Source organism: Mesoplodon bidens (genome assembly GCF_964165515.1).
Source record: "Mesoplodon bidens genome assembly, chromosome: 5".
Lineage (NCBI taxonomy): Eukaryota > Metazoa > Chordata > Mammalia > Artiodactyla > Ziphiidae > Mesoplodon > Mesoplodon bidens.
This window is the reverse complement of record NC_138161.1, coordinates 8,699,964-8,724,276: the sequence shown is the minus strand read 5'-3', so window position 1 is coordinate 8,724,276 and position 24,313 is coordinate 8,699,964. Positions and strand designations below refer to the sequence as shown.

At 47.2% G+C, this 24,313-nt stretch overlaps 1 protein-coding gene across 2 annotated transcripts in view; it reads right to left on the bottom strand.

The window, feature by feature from the left end:
* Nucleotides 1-10,169: 10,169 nt before the first annotated feature.
* VPS26C (VPS26 endosomal protein sorting factor C) overlaps nt 10,170-24,313 on the bottom strand; it is a 53,718-nt gene continuing 39,574 nt past the window's right edge. For both annotated transcript variants that reach the window (XM_081235987.1, XM_081235988.1), the window contains exons 4-8: nt 21,667-21,747; nt 19,507-19,581; nt 17,628-17,778; nt 17,195-17,347; nt 10,170-13,462 (exon numbers count right to left, since the gene is read on the bottom strand). In XM_081235987.1, the coding sequence (XP_081092113.1) occupies nt 13,380-13,462; nt 17,195-17,347; nt 17,628-17,778; nt 19,507-19,581; nt 21,667-21,747 (543 nt within the window). In that variant the 3' untranslated portion in view covers nt 10,170-13,379. The remainder of the gene's footprint in view (nt 13,463-17,194; nt 17,348-17,627; nt 17,779-19,506; nt 19,582-21,666; nt 21,748-24,313) is intronic.

Below are 24,313 nucleotides of genomic sequence, written 5' to 3'. Positions count from 1 at the left end.
AACCACAACAAGATGGGTGGGAGGGGCAGAATTGCAATACAGTCAGGTCCCATACCCTGGGGTGGGTGACCCACAAACGTGAGAATAATTACAATTGCAGAGGTCCTCCTAAGGGAGGGAGGGGTCTGAGCCCCACAGTGGGCTCCGCAGCGCCTATGCTGGGAAAATGAGCCCCCAGAACGTTTGGCTTTGAAGGCCAGTGGGGCTTGCTTTCAGGAGTCCCAGAGGGCTGGGGGAAATGGAGACTCCTCTCTTAAAGGGCACACACAAAAGCCCACACTCCAGGATCCAGGAAAGAAGCAGTAATTTGAAAGAAGCCTGGGTCAGACCCACCTGCTGATCTCAGAGAGTCTCCCAGAGAGGCGGGAGGCAACTGGAGCTCATCCTGTGGACACCGACACAGGCAGCAGTAGTTTTGGGGAGCTCTTTCTGCCACATGGATACTGCTGCTGGCAAGCATCATTTTGGAATCCTCCCTCTAGTTTCAGGACCCAGCCCCGCCCCCACCCAATAGCCTGAAGGCACCAGTACTGGGAGGCCTCAGGCCAAGCAACTAACTGGGTGGGGACACAGCCCCACCCACCAGCAGACAGGCTGCCCTAAGTCCCCCTGACCCCATAGCCACCCCTGGACATAAAGCCCTGCTTACCAGGGGGTGCAGAACCTGGCCCCATAAACCAGTGTGCAGGCACTAGACTTGGGACCCACAGGACACAGCTCCACCTACCAAGGCACCAGCCCCGTAATCTCTGGCCTGTCCGCCAGCAATCCTGCTCTAGCCTTGGGATGAGCCTTACCCACCAGCAGGCGGACAACAGCCCAGGATAAACACAGCCCCACAGACTGCAGACCCAGCCCACCCACCAGCAGGCTGGCACCAGCCCTGGGGCTGGCTGGGCCCTGGACCCACCACTGGCAGGCTAACACGAGCTTCAGGACACTCCAGATCCTGCAGCCAGATGTATCAGGGACTGGCCCCACATACCAGCAGTCCGACATCAGCTCTGGAACCCCTGGGCCCTGCAGCCAGACTCTAGGACCAGCTCTGCCTGCCAGTGGACTAGCACTAGCCCCAGAACCTGGCTTCACCCACCAGTGGGCAAACACCAGCCCTGGGGTCTCCTGGACCCCAACTTTGCCCACCAGTGAGCCAGTACTAGCCCCAAGGCCCCCCGGGGTTCCACAGCCAGCTGATTTATTACACTGCCCTGCCAACCAGTGGTCAGCAGCCTCTGCACAAGACAGGGCCTGCAGCCAACCAGACCGAGGGCCAAGCAAGACTACCAGATGACCCACAGTCATCAATCTGCCACAGCAGGCCCCACACAGCCCACAGAGGGGGCACCCCTAGAGCATATAGCTCAGGTGACCAGAGGGGAGTGCCCTGCTGGGACGCACAAGACGTCACCTACAAAAGGCCACTTCTACAGGTTGGGAAACATAACCAACTCACCAGATACATAAAAATAAAGACAGCAAGCTAGGCAAAATTAGGAGACAGAGGAACATATTCCAAGCAAAGAAGCAAGATAAAATCCCAGAAGAACTAAGTGAAGCGGAAACAGGTAATCTACCCAAGAAAGAGGTCAGGGTAATGATCAGAAAGATGATTAAAGAACGTTGGAGAAGAATGGATACACAAGGTGAGAAGTTAGAAGTTTTTAACAGAGTTGGAAAATATAAAAAACGAACAAACAGAGATGAATACAATAACGTAAATCAATAATATAGTAGAAGGCATCAACAGTAGACTAAATTATAGAGGAACAGATCAGTGAACTGGAACACAAAGTAGTGCAAATCAATGCGCTGAACAGAAAAAAAATAAAAGAGTAAAAAGAAATGAGGACAGTTTAAGAGACCATTGGGACAACATCAACATACTACTACTTGCATTATAGGGTTCCCAGAAGAAGAGACAGAGAAAGGGACTGAGTACATATTTAAAGACATAATAGCTGAAAACTTCCCTAATGTGGAAAAGGAAATAGTCATCCAATCAAGGAAGTGCAAAGCAGCCCCAAAAAGATTAATCCAAAGAGGAACATACTGTAACATACTGTAATTAAAATGGCAAAAATTAAAGATAAAGAGAGAATGTTAAAAGCACCAAGGGAAAAGCAACAAGTTACATAGAAGGGAACTCCCATAAGGCTATCAATCAGCAGACTTTTCAAAGGAAACTCTGCAGACCAGAGTGGAGTGGCATGATATATTTAAAATGATAAAAGGGAAAAACCTACAAACAAGAATACTCTAACCCAGCAAGGCTTTCATTCAGATTTGATGGAGATATCAAAATTTTACAGACGAGCAAAAGCTAAAAGAGTTCACCACCACCTAACAAAAATGTTAGAGTGACTTCTCTAAGCAAAAAAGAAAAGGTCACAACTAGAAATGTGAACATTACAAAAGGAAAAATCTCATTGGTAAAGGCAAATATGCAGTAAAGATAGTAAATCATCCATGCACAAAGCTAGTAGGGAAGGTTAAAAGACAAATGTAATAAAATCATCTATATACACAATAGGCAGTTAAGAGATATACAAAATAATTATATGTAAAATATGATGTCAAAAACAGTAATTGTGAGGGGAGGAGAGTATAAATGCAGGGTTAAAATGCATTGCAATTCAGAGATCAGCAACTTAGAACAATCACATACACATATAGATTGCTATATATAAACATCATGGTAACCACAAACCAAAAATAATAGATATGCACAAGAGAAAAGAGAAAAGAGGGGCTTCCCTGGTGGCGCAGTGGTTGAGAGTCCGCCTGCTGACGCAGGGGACACAGGTTCGTGCCCCGGTCTGGGAAGATCCCACATGCAGCGGAGCGGCTAGGGCCCGTGAGCCATGGCCGCTGAGCCTGCGCGTCTGGAGCCTGTGCTCCACAACGGGAGAGGCCACAACAGTGAGAGGCCCGCGTAACACAAAAGAAAAAAAAAAAAGAATCCAAGCATAACACTAGAGATAGTCATCAAATCACAAGAGAAGAAAACAAAAGAAGAAAGGAACAAAAAAGACCTACAAAACAACTCCAAGACAATTTTTAAAAACTGCAATAAGAACATACATATCAATAATTAAATGTAAATGGACTAAATTCTTCAATCAAAAGACATATAGTGGCTGAATTGATACAAAAATAAGTCCCATATATATGCTGCCTACAAGAGATTCATTTCAGATCTAAAGACACACACAGACTGAAAGGGGATGGAAAAAGGTATTCCATGCAAATGGAAATCAAAAGAAAGTTGGGGTAGCAATACTTTTTTTAAAAAAAATACATTTATTTATTTATTTATTTTATTTTTGGCTTCTCTTGTTGTGGAGCACGGGCTCTAGGCACACGGGCTCAGTAGTTGTGGCTCGTGGGCTCTAGAACACAGGCTCAGTAGTTGTGGTGCATGGACTTAGTTGCTCCGTGGCGTGTGGGATCTTCCTGGACCAGGGATCAAACCCACGTCCCCTGCATTGGCAGGCGGATTCTTAACCACTGTGCCACCAGGGAAGTCCCAATACTTATATCAGTCAAAACAGACTGATAGAGGAAGGACATTACATAATGATCAAGGGATCAATCCAAGAAGTAGATATAACAATTGTTAACAATTGTTTATTAACAATTGTTAATAAATACACACAAACACACACCCACCCACCCAACATAGGCCACAGCAGTGGTCAGAAAAGAAAAAGAAATAAAAGGAATCCAAATTGTGAAGGAAGAAGTAAAACTGTCACTGTTTGCTGGTAACATGATATTATGCCTAGAAAATCCTAAAGATGCCTCCAAAAAACTACTAGAGCTCATCAATGAATTCAGTAAAGTTGCAGGATATAAAATTAACATAAAGAAATCTGTTGCATTTCTATACACTAACAACAAACTATCTGAAAGAGAAATTAAAGAAACAATCCCATTTGCAATCACATTAAAAAGAATAAAATACCTAGGAATGAGCCTACCTAAGGAAGTAAAAGACCTGTACTCAGAAAACTATAAGACATTGATGAAAGAAACTGAAGATGACACAGATAAAAAGATACACCATGCTCATGGATTCGAAGAATTAATATTGTTAAAATGATCATACTACCCAAGGCAATCTACAGATTCAATGTAATCTCTATCAAAATACCAATGGTGGGCTTCCCTGGTGGCGCAGTGGTTGAGAGTCCACCTGCCGATGCAGGGGATGCGGGTTTGTGCCCCGGTCCGGGGGGATCTCACGTGCCGCGGAGCGGCTGGGTCCGCGGCTGGGCCCGTGAGCCATGGCCGCTGGGCCTGCGTGTCCGGAGCCTGTGCTCCGCAACGGGAGAGGCCACAGCAGTGAGAGGCCCGCGTACCGCAAAAAAAAAAAAAAAAAAAAAAAAAAAAACCAATGGCATGTTTCACAGAACTAGAACAAATAAATTTTAAAATTTTATGGAAACACAAAAGATCCTGAATAGCCAAAACAATCTTGAGAAAGAAGAACAGAAGAATCATGCTTCCTGACTTAAGACTATACTACAAAGCTACAGTATTCAAAAACAGTATGGTACTGACACAAAAACAGACACACAGCTCAATGGAACGGAATAGAAAGCCCAGAAATAAACCTACCCACTTATGGTCAATTAATCTACAACAAAGGAGGCAAGAATATACAATGGAGAAAAGACAATCTCTTCAATAAGTGGTGCTGGGAAAACTGGATAGCTACATGTGAAAGAATAAAATGAGGACATTTTCTAATACTGCATACAAAAATAAACTCAAAATGGATTAAAGACCTAAATGTAAGATCTGAAACCATAAAACTCCTAGAAAACAAAGGCGAACACTCTTTGACATAAGTCATAGCAATATTTTTTTGTATCTGTCCCCTAAGGCAAAGAAAAAACAGCAAAAATAAACAAATGGGGCCTAATTAAACTTAAAAGCTTTTGCACAGCCAAGAAAACCAATAAAATGAAAATACAATGTCCTGAATGGGAATGGGAGAATATATTTGCAAATGATATGACTAATAAGGGGATAATATCCAACATACATAAATGGCTCATACAACTCAACATGAAAAAAACAAACAACCTGATTTAAAAAATGGACATAAGACCTGAATAGACATTTTTTCCAAAGAAGACATACAGTCAACAGGAATATGAAATGATGCTCAAGATCATTAATCATCAGAGAAATGCAAATCAAAACTACAATGAGATATTACCTCACACCTGTCAGAATGGTTGTTATCAAAAAGACAATAAATAAGCAGTAAAGTATTGGTGAGGGTGTGGAGAAAACAACAATGAGGTATCACCTCACATCTATCAGAACGGCTATCATCAAGAAGTCTAAAAATAACAGAAGTTGTAGGGGATGTGGAGAAAAGGTAACCCTCGTACACTGTTGGTGGGAATGTAAACTGGTGCAGCCACTATGGAAAACAGAATGGAGGTTCCTCAAAAAATTAAAAATAGAACTGCCATACAATCCAGCAATTTCCCTCCTGGGTGTTTATCTGAAGTAAACAAAAACACTAATTCAAAAAGATATATATGCCCCTATATTCATTGCAGCATTTACAAAAGCCAAGATATGGAAGCAAATAAGTACCCATCTATACATGAATGGATAAAGAAGATGTGGTATGTGTATACACACACACACACACATATACGAACAATGGAATATTATTCAGCCATAAAAAAGAATTGTTACCAACTGCAACAACACGGATGGACTTAGAGGGCATTGTGCTTAGTGAAGTAAGTTCAGAAACACAAATATTGTATGTTAATCACTTATATGTACAATCTAAAAAGTAAAACTAGTGAATATAACAAAAAAGAAAAAAGACTCACAGATATAGAGAACAAACTAGTAAGTTACCAGTGGGGAGAGGGAAATGGGGAGTGGCAAAAGAGGGGCAGGGGATTAAGAGGTACAAACTACTATGCATAAAATGAATAAGCTAGGATATAAAGCTTTGATATATTATATGGCACAGGGAACATAGCCAATATTTTATAATACCTATAAATGGAGTATAACCTTTAAAAATTGTGAATCAATGTGTTGTCTGTATACCTTAAACCTATATAATATTGTAAATCAACTATACCTCAATAAAATCAGCCAACATAATATAAAAATAAAATGACTATTGAAAAAATAATATCTACTTTACAAGCTTCTGATGACAACATGAAATAAGCTATGTAAAGCTTATAGCATAAGACACCTGGCACATAATAAGTACTCAATAAAGTTATTATACTTATTGTGGTAGAAGATTTTTCTAACTTCCATGTAGTCTATTCAAATATAAATAAAAGCTGCCATGGAATATATTTATATCCATATTCTAGAATGGATTTAGGTCTGCACACCCAGGAATGCAGGCAGTTCATTTCCATTTGATAGTCCAAACAAAAACATCTGGCTCTGGTATCTGAAAGAAACTGCATGAAGTTTTTTTTAAGTTAAGAGTGTTCTATTTGTAGATCACAAACCCTTATCCCCAGCTTTTTACTCTATAAAGAAAATGCATGTGTGAACTAACCATTTGGAATCCTCTCGTAAAAGATGGTCATTACCCACTAATTAAAAATAAATCTAAACTATTAGGTATAAAATAAGCTACAAGGATATATTGTACAACACAGGGAGTATAGCCAATATTTTATAATAATTATAAATGGAGTATAACCTTTAAAAATTGTGAATCACTATATTATACACCTGTAATTTATATAATATGGTACATCAACTATACTTCAATAAAATTGTTTTTTAAATTAACAACCTATTGAGTGACAACTTAAGACTACATTTTTAATTCAAGTACTTAATGTATTCCTATGTATATATTCAAACACTATATAAATAAAATGCAGCAATATACATATATACATATATTACTGCATTTAATTCTCATGATGTTCTTATGAATAAGTATCATTGGTCCCATTTTACAAATGAGAAAACTGTGGCCTATGGAATTCAGTTATCTTGCTTATTAGGGTTACACAAGAAATAAGTATCCCAGTGCCCTAGTTCTTAGTACAATGCCCTACATATAAAACTATTTAATAGGGGCTTCCCTGGTGGCGCAATGGTTGAGAGTCCGCCTGCCGATGCAGGGGATGCGGGTTCGTGCCCCAGTCTGGGAAGATCCCACATGCCGCGGAGTGGCTGGGCCCGTGAGCCATGGCCGCTGGGCCTGCGCATCCGGAGCCTGTGCTCCGCAACGGGAGAGGCCACAACAGTGAGAGGCCCGCATACGAAACAAAACAAAACAGAAACAAAAATCTATTTAATAAATAATTGTGGGATTAATGACTGTTAGAATAAATTAATTTTAAAAATACATCTAAAAATGTAAAAAAAAAAACAAAACCAAAAAACTTATGAGCGAGGGGGAGGGAAAGAAAGGCCAAGACAGAAGGAGCACAAGGTGGCTGACAGGAGGAGGCTAAGAGGCGGCGCTGCACTTGACAACCAGCGTGCCGAGATGTCAGACGAGGCAGAAGTAGATGGGGGAGAGAGAGAGAGACTGAGAGACAGAGAGCCAAAGAGGGCAAGAGACTGGACTCTAAGAGACCCTGGACTGACAGCTCCACGCAGTTCAGAACCAGAACGACTATGGCTGAACCCGGGTTCTTGGCGACATGGCAAAGCACTGATCCTAACCTCTTATTCAGAATGTCCCAACAGGTATCAATGTCAGGGTACCAGAAAGAACCCAAACCAAAGCCCTGCTCTAGACTTTGTGGAAAGACTTACTGTCCTGCTGTGGAAAAAACTGTAAAACCCCATATTGTCACGTGATAGCGCATTTGTATGTGGTGCACAGACAGGCAGAAAGTGTGCACCTGTCCTTTGGTTGGTTGTGGGAACGAAGTAATTCCTTTCTAGGTTTGTTGAGGATTTGTCAGTAGCTGCCTCAAATGCAGTGAGTGATGGACGGCTCACCCTAAAAAGGAATTCCCCATTTCAGGAATGTCAGTTTAATGATTCCTCACTTTGTAGACTTTTTGCTCCTTGAGGGTAGTTTTTTGGTGAAGCTCAGTGTCATTCACTGGGAAACAGCTTGATTGATTCTTACTTTGTGAATTGCCATGTTAATCCAGGGAAAAACTACAGTTATCTTCAAATGAGTTAGAACTAAGCTGGGATGGATAGACTGAGATTAGACTGACTCACACTTCAAACGTCTCATCATTTCCCTTCCCAACTGCTTCTTTTTAGTTTTCTTGGACAACTTTGGAAAGTAACTATGGGACTGAATAAATCTTAAAATATGCTACCCCCCCCAAAAAAAATAAAGCAGTTATGAGGTAGTGACAAACGTTTCAATGCAAATGAACCTTAAATACATTATGCTAAATGAAAGAAGCCAGTCACAAAAGACCACACAATGTATGATTCCATTCACATGAAATACCCAGAATACACAAACCTATGGAGACAGAAAGAAAATTAGTGGTTGCTTGGCGCTGAAGAGGAAGGGACTGGCTGCTAATGGCTTCAGGCTTTCTTTTTAGAGTGAAAAAAATAATCTAAACTTAGATTTTGGTGATGGTTCCACATCTCTGTGAGTATACTAAAACTACCAAATTGCGCACTTCACATGGGTAAATTTTATGGTCCATGAATTATATTTCAATAAAGATGTTAACAGATAGACATCTTTTGGGTATGACATAATCTATATGACTCTGTACTTTTCTATACATTTGAAATTTCCAAAATAAAAAGGTTGAAATAAAATAATATATACCTTATGGCGTCCATCAAGATGATCCTCAATGGAGTTGGGACTTGACCTTTGACCTTTTCCCACCTTCATCCTTTCTCCCATTCTGATGCCTGGAATGCAGATGTGACGGCTGGAGCTAGCTGCCACTATCTTGGAACATGAAGACAAGGGTCACACCCTAGAAAAGGCATCACAGTGAGCTGGAAGTAGCCTGGATCTCTAAGAACATCTTGGCTCTGAGCTGCTATGCCAGCTCTGGACTACCTACCTGTGAATATTTATACGAGTCCTGTTTAAGCCACTCTTCACTTTGGGTCTCCCTTACTCACAGCTAAACCTAATCCTAACTGATAATGGCATATTTTTATATTAGGGCTATGCTGGTTTCATAAAATAAATTAGAAGGCTTTTCATCCTTCTCTATATCCTGCACAAGGTCAAATAACAGAGGAACTATCTAATCTTTAAAGCTTTGATAGAAACCTCCTGTAAAACCATCTGGGGCCTGGCACCTTTTCAGTGATACTTCTTTGGCAGTTTTTTCAATTTCTTCCATAGGCTATCATTTTATTCTGGTACCCCATCTTTTCTGGAGTCACTCTGCATTTTATCGACATTTACAAATTTATTAGCAGGAAATGCACATACTGTTATATTATAATTCTTATCAGGTTCCTTTTAATATGAAATTGTTCCTAGTGTTACATATTTTTCTCCCTTCATTTTGTTCTATTAAAGATCAGCTGGTTGAATTAGGCTTTTCAAAGTATAAACTTGTGGACTTATTTATAAATTTCCAGCGTTTTAAATTTCATATCAATATCAATTGGTTCCTGCTTTTATCATGATTATTTCCTATTTATTTTGCTTATCTAGGGTTTTAACTTGAATGCCTAACTCATTAGTTTTCATTCTCTCTGGTATAATAAAAACATTTAAGGCTATGAATTTTCCTCTGACTGCAGCACTGGACATAGTGCAAAGCTCTTGCTAAATAGTATATACTCATTTTCATTAAATCTAAAAGGGTCCATAAATGAAGTTTTAGTTTCCTCTTTGAAGAATGTGATAAAATTTACAAGTGGTTATACTGAATTTGATTTTCCTTTTAGTATCGATTTCTAATTTTATTGCATTATGGTAGAGTATGTGGCTTGGGCAATTTCTACATGTTAACATTTTACTGAGTTTTTTTCTTTGTGGCAAGAACGTATCATTGATTTTTGCAAATTTTCCATGGATTGAAAAGTATGTGTTTTCTGTAAAATATAAAGGAACATGGTGGTGAACATTTTAGGAAGTAAACACTCAATTCTTAAACTTGTCTGCTCTTTTACTGTACTGGGTTTTGAATTTGAGTTTTCTTAATATATACTGATGTTGAAGCTATTTGAAAACAAAAATGAATATTTAAGATTTTTATTTTTCTGCTCTTTTCTACCACTTTTCCACAGCTAAGTCTGAGCACAGCCCTTTCTTGGTGTATCCAGCAGCAGTAGGTCTGGGTTGCTGGCCCAGCCTCCCCAAGGTGGCTGCTCATCTGAAGACAGAAAAGCTCCTCCCACTTCTGTCACACAAGACCCAGAGGTTGTGCTCTTAAAACTCTAATCCTTGATCGAGATGGGAGGCAGTGATCACATCCCCTGTCGTGGGGCCCTTGCTGAACAAACCCCATCTCTCAGAAATCCTTTTCTCTGGAGCTGCTTCTTCATGGACCTTCACGGAGCCTCCTGCCAGTACTGGTCTTTGTCAAGGGAACCAAACAGAGGCCTCTCCTGGAGAAAGGACAGCTGATCCAGATGACAAGCAACCAAACATTCTAGTGTTATCTCAACCCTTGGTCTTCAACAAGCAGATGCTCCCCCAAATCTGATGAGTCCTGAAGAAGCAGGCACCAATGACGTCCTTGTGCCTTTCCATCAGCCGCAATCCCCTCAGCTTTAAATGGGGATGAGTTCCCTCCTCACAGTGTTGCTACACAATTAACTAAGATAACACGTGCATGGCACTCAGCATGGGGTCTGATCCAGAATAACAGTGAATGCTCACAGAGCTCCTGCTCTCATTAGATGCACAGACATGGCCGGTATCTGTCAACACTCCAGCAACTGAAACCATCTGCGTGGAGGCCCCTAAGCGGGAGCGGCCCAGCCCTCGGAGAGGGCGGCCTCACTTGAGAAAGCAGTTCCTGCAGAATTCAAGGATGTGTGGGAACCAGCACCAGACAAGAGGAGCACCACACTCACCAGCCTGCGGCAGCTCTCCTCCCAAAGCACAGGAGGAAAGGGCTGCGTCACAGCTGTCATCACAGAATTTATCTTGGTATTGACACTTCTCCCAGGAAAACCTAACCAAATCTTTTAGATTTCTAGAACCGTGACAGTGAAAACCAGCCTGTTTTCCTTCCACTCTGGTCAGGGAGGTTTTACTGGGTAGGGCTGGGTCAGCTGGGTCCTGCGGTGGCTGGATGAGATCAGTAACAGCTCCGGGGAGGGCTGGTCTACACCCACCCTGGTGTTTGACCAGCTGGGCCCGGGCAAGGTTCTGGACCCTTAAGAATCTTGATGCAGAGGGTGGGCATGAAGATCAAGGAGTATTTCTTCATACTACATGCATGTGGACCTCAGGCTGTACGAGAGGCATGGGTGGGATTGGACCCTCCGTCACAAGCTCCAGGGCAGGACAGGGCAGGGCTGCTGAAGCCCAGACACCCAGCAACCCTGTGCTCTGAAGACGACCCATTCCTTTCCCTCTCCGGTGACCGCGACACAGGTGGGAGGCTAGCTGTTCTGCTCACACGTTCCTTGTGCTCGGCGTGGTCTAGGTGGGGAGCAGGCCTGTTCCCGTCCAGCCACGGGAAGGGCCCCACGTCCTCCCTACCACACTCCACTGCAAAGGAGTTGGCAGTCAGTCCCCAGTCAGGTGGACACGGCTTCACGGAAATGCAACCCTATTTCTGAACTTGGAAGGGAATCAGAGGGGGGCTGTGGAGAGCACTGGTGATCTGCCACAGCCCAAAGTGCCGCCAGCATGTGGGGGTAATCTTACCCCAAAGGTCTTAAAGGTAATTCAGACTCAGGCTTGGGAATTATGAGCCTCAAGAAGGCAGAAATGACACCAGGGACCCACCTCCCCCCCAGCTACCGGAGCAGGTAGGCTCGGGACATGAGCTCTGGGTGAAGACAGGCACGGTATTTTGGCTTCTTTTTTAAACGTTTTATTTCTGATTGACGTCTCCACCTTTCCTGTGGAGCTCACGATGTGGCCGAGAACCAGAGCAAGGCCCCATTTCTGCTGGAGCTCCAAGAGCCAGAAGGTGCTCCTGCCTAACCGGGCATTTCCCCCAAAAATGTACTGTTTTAGGTTCACGGCCTCTTTCCTTCACCTCCCCTTCCTCCTGCTGTAATGGGAGAACCTGACAACGGACACCCCCAGCTCCAGCCAGGGCAGTAGTGGGACTGCTGCTGCCCAAGATACCCAAACATCCGAGTTTTCCTTAATAACTCATAGTGGAGGTGCCCGTCCAAGAAGCGCAAGGAAATGGCCCTCGCTCGGGCCCCTCGAGGTTGAATAAAATGATAAAGGCGGCCGGGCTGCGGGCAGCTCTTCAGGTGATAATTATTCCCTCAGGAGAGGAAGGCCAGGCAGCGTGCACAGTGCGCGGCTTATTTCTGAGGTTAATTGTGGACCCAGAGAAACAACAGCAGGATGTGAAGGAAGAAATGTGTTGTAACAGACCCGCCGTACACCGCAAATTCCAACAGGAGGCGAGGGAGAAAATGGCTTCAGGCCAAACTACCTCCCCCAACCCCGCCAACGCAGGTCCCTCAGGTGGGATGGAGGTGGGCCAAGTTCATCAGGTCCAGGTCCCGCCCAGCACAGAGGGGTCTTCACTGCTGGCCTGGGCCCAGGTCCCCTGCCACTCAGAACCCAGCCAACAACGGGCGTGGACACATGTTTTTATCCCCGACAGAACCTAGCACTTAAACGGACTCCGGGAAGACGGCAGCAGGCAACTTCACACCAGGTCCTGAGACTCAGAAATACTCCAGCACCAGCCGTGGTCACCAGATCCCCTCACTCCTGGGAGGGCAAAGCACACTTTCCCCAGGTCCCCAAAAGTTCTGAAGTTATCACGACAAACGTTATAAAAGACAAGAGAGTGGGAACCACGCTGCACATCTGCAGCAGGCGCCACAGCACCCTCCTTGGCGGGTGTCCACCAACGTCATGAGCAACCAGCACGCCTGTCGCCACCCTGTGGGGTCGGGGAGCTGTCGGGAGCCTGGCCACAGCCGTCAGCCAGACAGGAGGTTTCCTCTGTCCCTGACCTCACTTTCCAGCGAAGTTCAGACTCTGCTACAACTGTGCCCTGAACCTAAGAAGGAGCAGCTTAGTCAGGAGTCACAGGAAGTCTACTCTCTGGGAAACAATCTTGCCAACGCCATGAAGAAATCCTGATGAACTTCAAAGGGAAGCGCTGACTAGAGGGGCCTCGAGGGAATGAAGAAGAAGGGTCGGACTCATCTGATTCAGAACCACCAGGAGAGCGAAGTGGGTGCTGCCGGCTTGGGCTCCCGTAGGTCGGCACGGCCGCATCTCCCCCCGTTCCCGCCTACACCCTGCAGAGCTTCAGCGGGAAGTTCTCCGTGATGAGGTGCTCAGGGTGAAGCAGCACAACGATGTTCACCTCGAACTCTGGGAAGAGAAAGGACAGGCTTTATGCCCACCGGCCCGGAGCAGCGGGAACCAGACACCAACCCCGCTGCGGGCGCGGCGAGCTCTCGACAGAGAGGGAGCGCCGGGCGCTGCGTGGGTTTGCACGTACATCATCCCAAGCGTCCAGGAGAATCAGTGTAGATGGCTACACTGGCAGGACTGCCTAAGTAAGTTGGTCTTCTCACCTTGGAACGTGCTGTAAGGCCTCAGCTTCCCCAAACACTCTCCTGGTCCTTCATCTTTACTACAGAGAATCTTCTAGAATCCTGTCAATTCACGTGTACTCTTTGGCTTTATTTTTACATTTCCTACAGTTTTTTTATTTTATTTTATTTTATTTTGGCGGTACACGGGGTTCTCACTGTTGTGGCCTCTCCCGTTGCAGAGCACAGGCTCTGGACACGCAGGCTCAGTGGCCATGGCTCACGGGCCCAGCCGCTCCACGGCATGTGGGATCTTCCCGGACCGGGGCACAAACCTGTGTCCCCTGCATCGGCAGGAGGACTCTCAACCACTGTGCCACGAGGGAAGCCCCTCCTACAGTTCTTAATGGAAGAGTGGACTCCAAACTGGCCCACTGCTGTCTGGGGACGCGTCTCCCAGCCCAGGCAAGAAACAATGTTCAGAAACAGCAAGCAGTCTAACTGTAGTTCCTTTGGATACTGGTTGGTTTCCCTACAACACCTGTTCAAACATTCCTCTTTTACCTTTCAGCAAACAGGAGTCTTCTCCCCAGCTCTCCAGCCGCTAAGGGTAAGCTTACTGACAGAAAGAGGGGCACGCGTGACGAGGGAGTCCCCAAAGAGAGTCCAGCCCGGGTCCCTCCCCAGCATGAAGAGCGAGGCGGGCAGCACCGCAGCGCGGGGCTCAGCTGGGGAAGGGCCTGGGGGTCAGCTCGTCCAGGACCCCGTCTGTGGCCCAAGGACAACGTCCCCGTGTGTGGCTGTCACCTTCGCCAAGCATCAGCCGGGACAGGAGTTGTGCACCAGCAGCACGCACCCTGTGCCTTTCCTTTCTGTTCCTTGATGATGGTCACGCACTGGAACAGCCCCTGGCCCTGCCCGGCACCATCCCTCCCCAGGTCCTCTAACCACCTCGCGGTCCTCCCTGGCGGGGGGGCACCGTGAGCTGGGCTGGAGGACGCCGTGGGCCTGGCCGTGCACACGAAGCCCCCTGCGGTCAAGGTGAAGTGGTACACCCAGATGCGCGCCTAACGCAGGACGCGGGGCTCACCCCGCCCGCACCCGAGACCCAGAGCCGGACCCCGCCAGCCACGCGACAGCAACCCAGGGACTGCGAGAGGCTGCGGCGCTCAGTGACCATGGGCCACCTCCTCCCTGTGGGACCCCCCCCAGCTGACGGGGCGGCCACTGCACAAGCCCCGAACAGATGAAACAGGAGCCACGAGGACAAAAGCATCAGTGATGGCCTGGCTGATGGACTGAGGGCGTTATTTCTATGGAAAAATCACAGGCACCTCATTAAATCTTATATGGACACTTAGTCTGACAAATATAACACACAGAAGATAGAGGTGCCTAATGCATAGCACAGCAGAAAAAGATAATTTTTGGACCCTTTTTGAAGTTTATGTAGGAAAACCAAGTTGAGAAATCAACAGACAAGCTCCTCGTCAACTTCAAATCAAAGTACAGCCGACCTTTGAACAACACCGACCCCGCACAGCTGACAATCTGCATGGAGTTTACAGGCTGCCCCTTATTCAGCAGTTCCTCCACAGCTGTGGTTCTCCATCTGCAGATTCAACCAACCACGGCTCGTGTAGCACTGCAGTGTATGCTCCCGGAAAAACACCCGTTTCAGAAGACGGTGTGCAGCGTGGCAGGGAGCACCCTGGTGGCCAGGGAGCACTCCCGGTGGGATGCGCGGGGCTGGCACGAGGCTGTGGCCGGGAGGATCCTGGTGGCTGCAGGCACTGACTCTGCACTCGAGGCCCTGGTGCCTCTGGATTGTGTATAGTGGGCATATACTACCTACTCAATAACCATACAGAGTTTTTGAGAAAAAACATGGTACCTTGTTACCTCGGGTCAAGTTTGACCCTATGTCATCTTTCAGCTGACCGTGCTGTGCTTTTCCGTATTCGGTGAACAGCTGGGTCTGTCGCTCTCATTTCTATTGACAAGGGTGTCCTGACCCCATTATGTTCTCGCTACAGTATAACGTTTCAGATAAAGCACTCGAGGGCTCCATTGGTATTAGACTGTGCTTCTAGCCTGCCAGGCTGGCGGTGCTCCGGGGCTCACGCTCACACAAGGGCACAGAAAGGTCCGAGCAGCACCCAGTGATGCCAGGTGCGACCACCTTTCCCTCTCTTAAAACAAAGAGCAAACACTCAACTTCGGTGACGAAACTCTACTTACTTCAAATTTTTTTGTTTTTTGGCTGTACCATGCAGCTCGCAGAATCTTAGTTCCCAGACCAGGGACTGAACCTGGGCCACAGCAGTGAAAGTGCCAAGTCCAAACCACTGGACCAGCAGGGAATTCCCTCTACTTTCTTCAATTTTAAATTACATTATTTGTAATTATTTAAAGTAAAATCACAGTCTAATTAAAAAAAAAAAAAGATTGTCTCTGGACCAGTAATAATGTATGTTAAAAGATTTAGGGGGGGACTTCCCTGGTGGCGCAGTGGTTGAGAGTCCGCCTGCCAATGCAGGGGACACGGGTTTGTGCCCTGGTCCGGGAAGATCCCACATGCCGCAGAGCGGCTGGGCCCGTAAGCCATGGCCGCTGAGCCTGCGCGTCCGGAGCCTGTGCTCTGCAACGGGAGAGGCCACAGCAGTGAGAGGCCCGCGTACCGCCAAAAAAAAAAAAAAAGAAAGATTTAGGGGGAATATGACATTAAGAAAACACATTGGCCTTAGGGACTATGCCCCCATTTCTCAGTGAAATGGGTATAAAAACAATCATTTACCAAAAGCTCCTTATTCTATCTATTCACCAGTGAGCCTGCGCATGACACAGAGCCTGGGGACACTTCTGTGGTCTTTTGGTCAGTCTGCAGAAGGTCGTGTCAGCCAGGGCAGAGGCCCGAGGGTCCGTCCTGCTGTGTCTCTGTGGCAGGGAGTAAGCTCTCCACTGAACTTCGTAAGCATGAGCATTTTATTAGGATGAATGCACCATCAAAATACTTTATAAGAACGCTTAAAACCATGGTAAGGTTCATAATATAAAGGGAAGGGAGGAAAAGCAGGATAGAAAACTGCATCTGTCACGTGATTCAGATCTTGTGGTCAAAATATCTACCCATGTATTCATGGAAAACGACCAACACACTCTCAGCTGCTGGAGCTAAAGCCCTCGGGAAGATTACCGTTCACACTGGGCTGTCTCAGGTCTTACGTCTCCGTCAAATACCAGCCCATCAGGGAGCCGACCTGACCTCCTCATGTGCCCGGCCGGCTGGTCCCTGACTGAGTTAGTGTCCTTCACAGAGCTCGTGGTCACCTACCCGGCCCACGCTGTCTCCCTGGGCGGGGCGGGGGGGGGGGGGCGACACAAGTTCTTCAGAGCCGGGACTGCTCACCAGGGACCCTGAGCGCCACACAGCTGCTCTGCCTGCGTTTTTGTTGAGCGACCAAAGGACTGGGTGCTCTGGGCTGCATCTGACCCCAGCGGACCAGCAGGCCCGTCCCCTCCGGTGGCTGCACCCCTCCCGGGGGCATCCCAAGGGTGGCACACATACCCACTTTGAAGTTGGTGGTCTCCAGTGTCGGGCAGGTGAAGAGCCGGGGGAAGACCATGTATATGGGGACAGAGAGGCCCCGACACACGTCCCCGTCGGCGATCTGAATGTTCTGAATCTCTGTGGCATCGCGGGCGTACCCTTCTGCACAGCCTGGAGCAGGGAGAAAGCATCACGCGGTCAGAACACAGCAAACATCCAAACAGGCTGAGCCACAGGCCCTGCGCGAGTCTAGGAGAACCTGCGTCAGCCCACTCACCTGCTCTCCCCGTCTCTGCAGGATTCTGCAGTCCTCCCTCCCTCCACATCCCACGCTCCTCAAACATACGTTTCTTGGAATTGAGAGGCGAGCTCGTGGCTAAGGGCTGGCGGCAGTGGGGGCGGGGAGGATGGAGGGGAAGAACGGGCGATGGGGACGGGGTGAGGACCTCACCGCACGTCTCCACGCGCACCAGCTGCAGCTCGATGCTTTTGATGGCGGCCTCCGAGCTCTCCACCACCAGCTCTCCCGTTAGTGGCTGCGTGATAACACAGTTGGTCGAGTTGAGATGTCCTCTGATGAGAAATTTGGGGAGCAAGGCTCTCTAAAACAAGACAAAAACAGACACGTCAGGAGTGGGAGGCGCCAGGAGAAGGTACTCAAGTCGCTTTGGTACAAATAAAAACTGAAAACAGGGTCAGGTAATTTTTATAAAATCCACTGGGGCCCTGGTTTACAAAATGGGAAAAAAGGTACAACAGTACTTACATTTTCTGTCAACTTAAGTAACAGGCTGAATTATTCAACAGCTCTATCTACAGACGTAAGGCACCTGATGTTGCTGGCACAGAATGACCAGCTCGCTCACAGAAGCATCCTGATTGCCTAGATCAGGTCTGGAACACTCCTTCTCACCAAGGACACGACATAAAAATGTCTAAAGAAGTTGCTGACAGTGTTTAAGGACAACCAGTCACCAAAAGGAAAAAAAGAGGTTTTAAAAAGATAATCAATTTTTAAATGTTCCCAATTATGCAATTTTGAAAAACCAAGACATTAACTTTATTTCAAGGAAATTTAAAGAGAACAGTTTTCTTTGGTGCTTGACTAAAAAACCTATGGACCTTTTCTCTGCAGACAGAGGAAAATGGTCATGGGTGGGTGACGATGCCACGGGAAAAGCAGAAGTAAAGCGTTAGAGATATCTGTCCTAGCAGTCTTTCCTATGGCTGTGTCCCAGTTACTGCAGATAATTCAGAGTTTAGACCACCACTGTCCAACAGAAACATAACGGAAGCTACAAATGTGAAGCAACTGTGTAATTTAAAATTTTCTAGTAGCCACATTAAAAAAGTAGAAGGAAACAGGTAAAATTAGTCAATATATCCACAATATTGTCAATTCCACACATCATCAGTATTTTACAGTTATGAATGATGTTTTATATTCTCTTTTTCATACCGAGTCTTTGAAATCCAGTCAGTATCTCACCCTGAAGCTCATCTCGATCCGACCAGCCCCACCTCAAGGGTCAGTGGTCACGCGTGGCTGGTGCCCTGTACTGGAGGTCAAGAGCAAGGGCGCTCTGTACCTGGTAGCCCCCAAAGGCAAAGAACTCTACAAAGAGTCTTGATTCAAGACAGAATTCTAAAAGAGGCTATTTGTTTAGAAAAAGGAAAAGCAGTAGCAGTTCCCATTAAAATTCTCTTAGGCAACTGCGTGTTTCCAATCAAGGTTCAAATTCCTGAGAAGAAAATCTCACTGGCCTACTGGGGTCACTGCTCCAGAAACCAGAGAAGGGAGAGATTGTCAATGGATTTCTGAAAGGCTCCCCACGACACACCCCCGCCTCAGCTGTGCCTCCCCCGAGATGAAGCCAATAATCCCCTCAAATTGGCCTTTGACCTGACCCCAGTCAGGAGGGTCCAGGGAGCAGAATGCAGGGTTAGGGTAGGGAGGAAAAGCCACATCCACAAAAGACAAGTGACCAGGGGCCCAGCTGAAAAACCAGGGTATGCGGCCCCCCTGACAGGCAGTGGCGGCCCTGGGGCTCAGGGGAGGGGGTCTCTGACCACAGTGCCATAAAACTGGGAGAAGACAGTAAAAAATTATAAACATATACCCTCTCTTTTAAAAACCATCCTTCTGCTAAGTAGTTACTGAATTTAAAAAGAAAGTAAAATTGAAAATACAGACTATTTCGGGTAGAGACAAAAATTTCCTCTTGCTGATGACTTGATACCCAAGTAAAGAACAGGTGGGCAACAGTCTGTCAGTGGGATCCGGTTACTAAGGAAGCATCCCTGGCACTGGCGTGTAAGGAACACGTTACCTCTTTGACATTCTGTAAGGTTTCAGGCGTGACAGTGAAGGCCACGGGACTCGGAGTCAGTTTCCGCTTCTGAGGCTGCAAGAGGAGGAGGAACCCAAATCAGCGGAGAGTCCCCAGGCCAGACTTGCCTTTCCCCACTTAAGGACACACAAGGTAGCGTCGTGAACCAGGAAGACCTTGGCGCTAAGAGGCAGGATGCCTGGATTCTCAACACGGTTCTGCCAAGAAACAAGGGAGGCTGTGTGCTGTCCAAGGTCCTCATCCCCGTGACTCAGTTTCCTCATCTGTAAGATGGGGGGCAGGCTTCTTCATCTCTAAGGTCCCTTTCAGGTCCAGAATTTAAAAACAGAGCAGTGTCGTTGGGAGACATTTATGTGGAACCTCTTTCTGAGAATCAAAGCCACTGAATCGGCACCATGACCCTGTGCAGTGCTGTTACTGGCCCTGGTCCCACTTCACAGATGACAGTGAGGCACAGAGGGCTCAAATAGTGGCTCAAGCACGGGGCAGAGCTGAGATCCAAACCCAGGCAGCCTGGCTCCAAGGCCGGTGCTGTTAGCCACTCAGCTGCACAACTGTCTACCAGGAGGAATCACACCTATAATGTAAGTAGGTCTATGTTAACGTAATTCATTATATGTTGCCGTGATGAGTTAACAAGGGTCATCTCCGCATTACACAGGTGCAGAATCCATCAATACAGCCAAGCTTCACCGGGCCTGCCCAGTGTCTTTTACTCGTGGGCTGGCGCCAAAAGGCCACTGACGCCCAGATGGCCGGGGAGCCGTGGAGGAAAAAGGGCACCGACCGATGTGCCAAGTTCACTCACTCACCAAAAGCTTATTCTAGGAAATATTCTTCTTGAATATATTCTTTTTACTAATAGCTTCATGAACATATTCTTTAGGGAATAATATATTCTTCCTCACAGTATACAGAGGAATATTTAACTTCATGCACTACAGGTCACAGCATGGTTTGGCTTCTAGTGAAATCAGTCACGAAGACTCTTGAAGGCCGAGTGCGGGTGAACCCCAGGAGCAGGGAGGAAGCCCGAGCTCTGCGGCCACCCGCGGGCCGGGGGCCAGGGTCTGCGGGCCCAGCTCTGGGCGGGGGCCTGGGCTTGGGCTCATTCTTCTTCACGAAGTTGGAGACGCTTTTTATTTAGCACATAAAATGGCAGGTGACTTTTTTAGGGCATAATCTATGTGAGAAAAAGTTTTTTTGCTTCACTTTGAAAACCCTTGATGGAGAAAGGGAAAATATCCATCTAAATCAAGTTAACTTCCAAAAAGGAAAAATATTTTCATTATATTTTACATAACATATTGTATCGCTGAAAGAAATTCTTAACACTATGATTATTAAAAATTTATAAACAGGGAAACTACAAATATTGGAAATCCTAAAAGGTCACAAAAATGATGCAAGGGCATCTGTGATTTTGCCGATCTTATGCACAAGTAATCTGTCTTACATTTTCACTTAATCATCACTAAAAGATACCCATGGACATTTCATAGTAGTGTAAAAGGCCCTGCCCCAAAGGATCTGGAGAGGCTGAGACACAAAGGAATCCAGGGCCGTGGGCACGACTACTCACCACCACGTGTCACCTGCAGCACTGGCACGTGTTTTAAGGACACTCTGTCACTGCAAAGTACTAGCAGAAGGTGTCAGGAGAGGCTCCCCACCCCGGCCCGAGCACCCCTGCATGTTCTTGCTGCACAGGCCGAGAATGCAAGGCCCTGACCTTCTTTCCCTGGGCTGGGCCATTTCTCCCAGCTGTTCGCCGAAGCTGCCTTGAGGGACGAGGTGATGTCTCCCTCCAGGACAAAGAGCAGGCTTGCTCACTGCCTGCTGTAACAAAGGCGGATTCCCCAGCTTGGGGTTCCGCAGCTGAGGCACAAAACCCCACAGGTGCAGCGCCCCTTTGGGCCCGTGGCATCACCCCACAGGGCTCTGGTCCAGGGGAATGACACACATGCTGACACCGGCCATGCCGGGAGAAATCCAGTCCCCTGTCTCTAACCCAGGAGTCCCGAGTCTCTCCCCAGCATCCACGAAACACTACCAGGCTATCGCTTGTAAGTGGGGTCCAGTCCCAGACCCCACAGAAGATTCCTATTACTGAGCCCAGAGCCCCCGCGTGCAGCTTACAGCAGAGTGAACGATGAATTCACAGGTCTTGGTCAAGTCCTTGGCCAGCAGGGACCGCCGCATGTCACAGCGCAGGGTGTACTGGAGGGAAAGGCAGAGGAGAATACATCCTTTCAGATGGTTTGCTTTCATCGTGGAATTTCTTACAGAGAGGCACGTCAGTCAACATGTTTTAGGGAAACTGTGTCCTATTAATGTTATATGAAATTAATAAACATAATAGGGGGAGTTAATGCTCAGAACAAAAACGGTGCTATTAAAAAAACACTTTAAGGTTATTGCTCAGCCCGTTCCCATGGCCACTCTGTAGCTGGGCCCCCTGGAACACAGGTGCAGAGTGTCCCCTGCAACACAGGAGAGGCCGGAGCGGCAGAGCAGCGAGCGCAGGCCTGGAGCAGCAGCAGCTCCCAGCCGGTCACCTGCCTTACTGGACGGGCCCAGACGAGGGGCACAGCTGCTCTGGGCTTCAGCTTCTTGCTCGCTAACACGACCTGAGTGAGGACCCAGCGAGGTCACGCGGGATAAGCCAAGGCCTGGCACACAGCAGCTCTGGGTAAAACGGCAGCTGTTTTGTAGTGAGGATGAGAAAACACAGGCAGCAGGACTGCAAGCCCCCGGACGGCATCTAGACTTCACAGGCCACCCTGGGAGATGTGGGTCGGCCCCCAAATCGCTCTCGCTCGCTGGGTCCTTTGCACGGGCAGCACCGCGCTGGGCGCCGGGGCAAGGGCACAGCTGCGCCCCACGTGGGGAAGAGAAGCGATGCTAGTGACAGGGCTCAGAGTCCTGGAGCTCAGGCCTCCAGGGCATCTCAAAATGAGCTCTTCATATCTTAACCTGAGGAGGAAAAAAGAGGGGAAAGTCTTTGCAAAATTGTTATTTTAGAAAATTGAAATGTATGCACACGTAAAGAGGAGCGTATACGGAAGCCCCAGAGTCCGTTAGCCAGCTTCCCCAGCGGCCGGTCCTGTTCTTCCCCTCGGCCCTCCCCCGTATGCCAGCAAAGACGTATCCTGCGAGCAAGAGAACGTGGACAGGAAAGGGACGGAGCATCACGCTTGCTTTGAACGTGGCCGTATTCAACTCCTCTGCTGTCCCTGTGCTGTCCCTCTGAACTAGCCCCAGCCGGTGCGCCTGCTGCAATGGGCCCCGAGCCGAAAGCTCGGCTCCACCCGGGGCCGTCCCTTCACGTCCCTGTCCACGACAGACTGTGCGGTAACAACACTCGACAGCACCAGCACTGTCTTAATGTGAATCTTAAGCAAAAAATCGCAGAATGTATGTTTGATAAACTGAGCTGTTGTTTTAATCATCCGAGAAAAACATTAAAATAATTTGTAGAACTGGAACTATATGCACAGTTGAGTCAAGAAGCTACAACTAGGGCTTCCCTGGTGGCGCAGCGGTTGAGAGTCTGCCTGCCAATGCAGGGGACACGGGTTCGTGCCCCGGTCCGGGAAGATCCCACATGCCGCGGAGCGGCTGGGCCCGTGAGCCGTGGCCACTGAGCCTGCGCGTCCGGAGCCTGTGCTCCGCAACGGGAGAGGCCACAACAGTGACAGGCCCGCGTACCGTAAAAAAAAAAAAAAAAAAAAAAAAAAAGAAGCTACAACTATTATGCCCAATCTGTCCACGTTAAACAAGAAGCTGCTATGTACTTAAGGTACTCCTGGGAGATTAAAACATTAAAGAAAAAAAGAATCAACCTTTGTCTGCAAGGGCCTTCATATATATATATATATATAGAGATATAGATATACATATAGATATTCTCTATCGAGATTTCAATCTGGTCTCCCCAACCAGACAAGCTCAGTGAGGGCTGTACCATATATGTATATGCTATATTTGTGTGTATAATATACAATATATACATGCACGTATGCATGTCCATTGTCTTTCTCCTGTACAGCCCACACGCTGCCTACAATAGGAGCATTTTGTTCGGGCTTTGCCTGGTCTCCCTGATCGTTTTCCCAATGGGAACGTCCCTTCCTCATTTTCAGTCTCAGGGCTTTGGGCGGGGCTGATTTCCCCCCATCCCACGGGGGTGTGGAAGTGACCAGAAAGGCAGGACTGCTGCTGGGCCATGGGAAACAGTCCCTTCTGCTGGGGCTGCCAGGCCAGGAGATTGTAAGCCTGCGGCCGCCGGCCAACAACCAGCTTCGCCCCCGAGAACACCAAGCTGGGGGCTGAATGGTGTCCGCCCTGGCCTAGATGGTCCCCTGGAATTGAGAGTTCCATGATCCAATATCCCTTTTTTGGCTAAGCCAGTTTGAGCTGGATTTCTATAACTTGCAGATGAAACAGTGTGAGTAACGGGCACCAACTCTTGGTCACTGAAGGTTTTTAAGTGTGAAAGCAATCATTAGTAATACAAGGCAGCTGGTGGGAAGTGGGGGGAAGGGGAGAAAGATGGAGGAAAGAGGAAAAACACTGAGGTTATGTTTTAGGAATTGTGTTAAGTTATTAAAATTTTTTTCTTTTTTTTTTGGCCACACAGCACAGCTTGTGGGATCTTAGCTCCCGGACCAGGGATGGAACCCGTGGCCCCTGCAGTGGAGGCGTGGAGTCCTGACCACTGGACCGCCAGGGAAGTCCCACGTTAAGTTCTTTCACATGTACTTTCTCAATTAATTCTGATAAT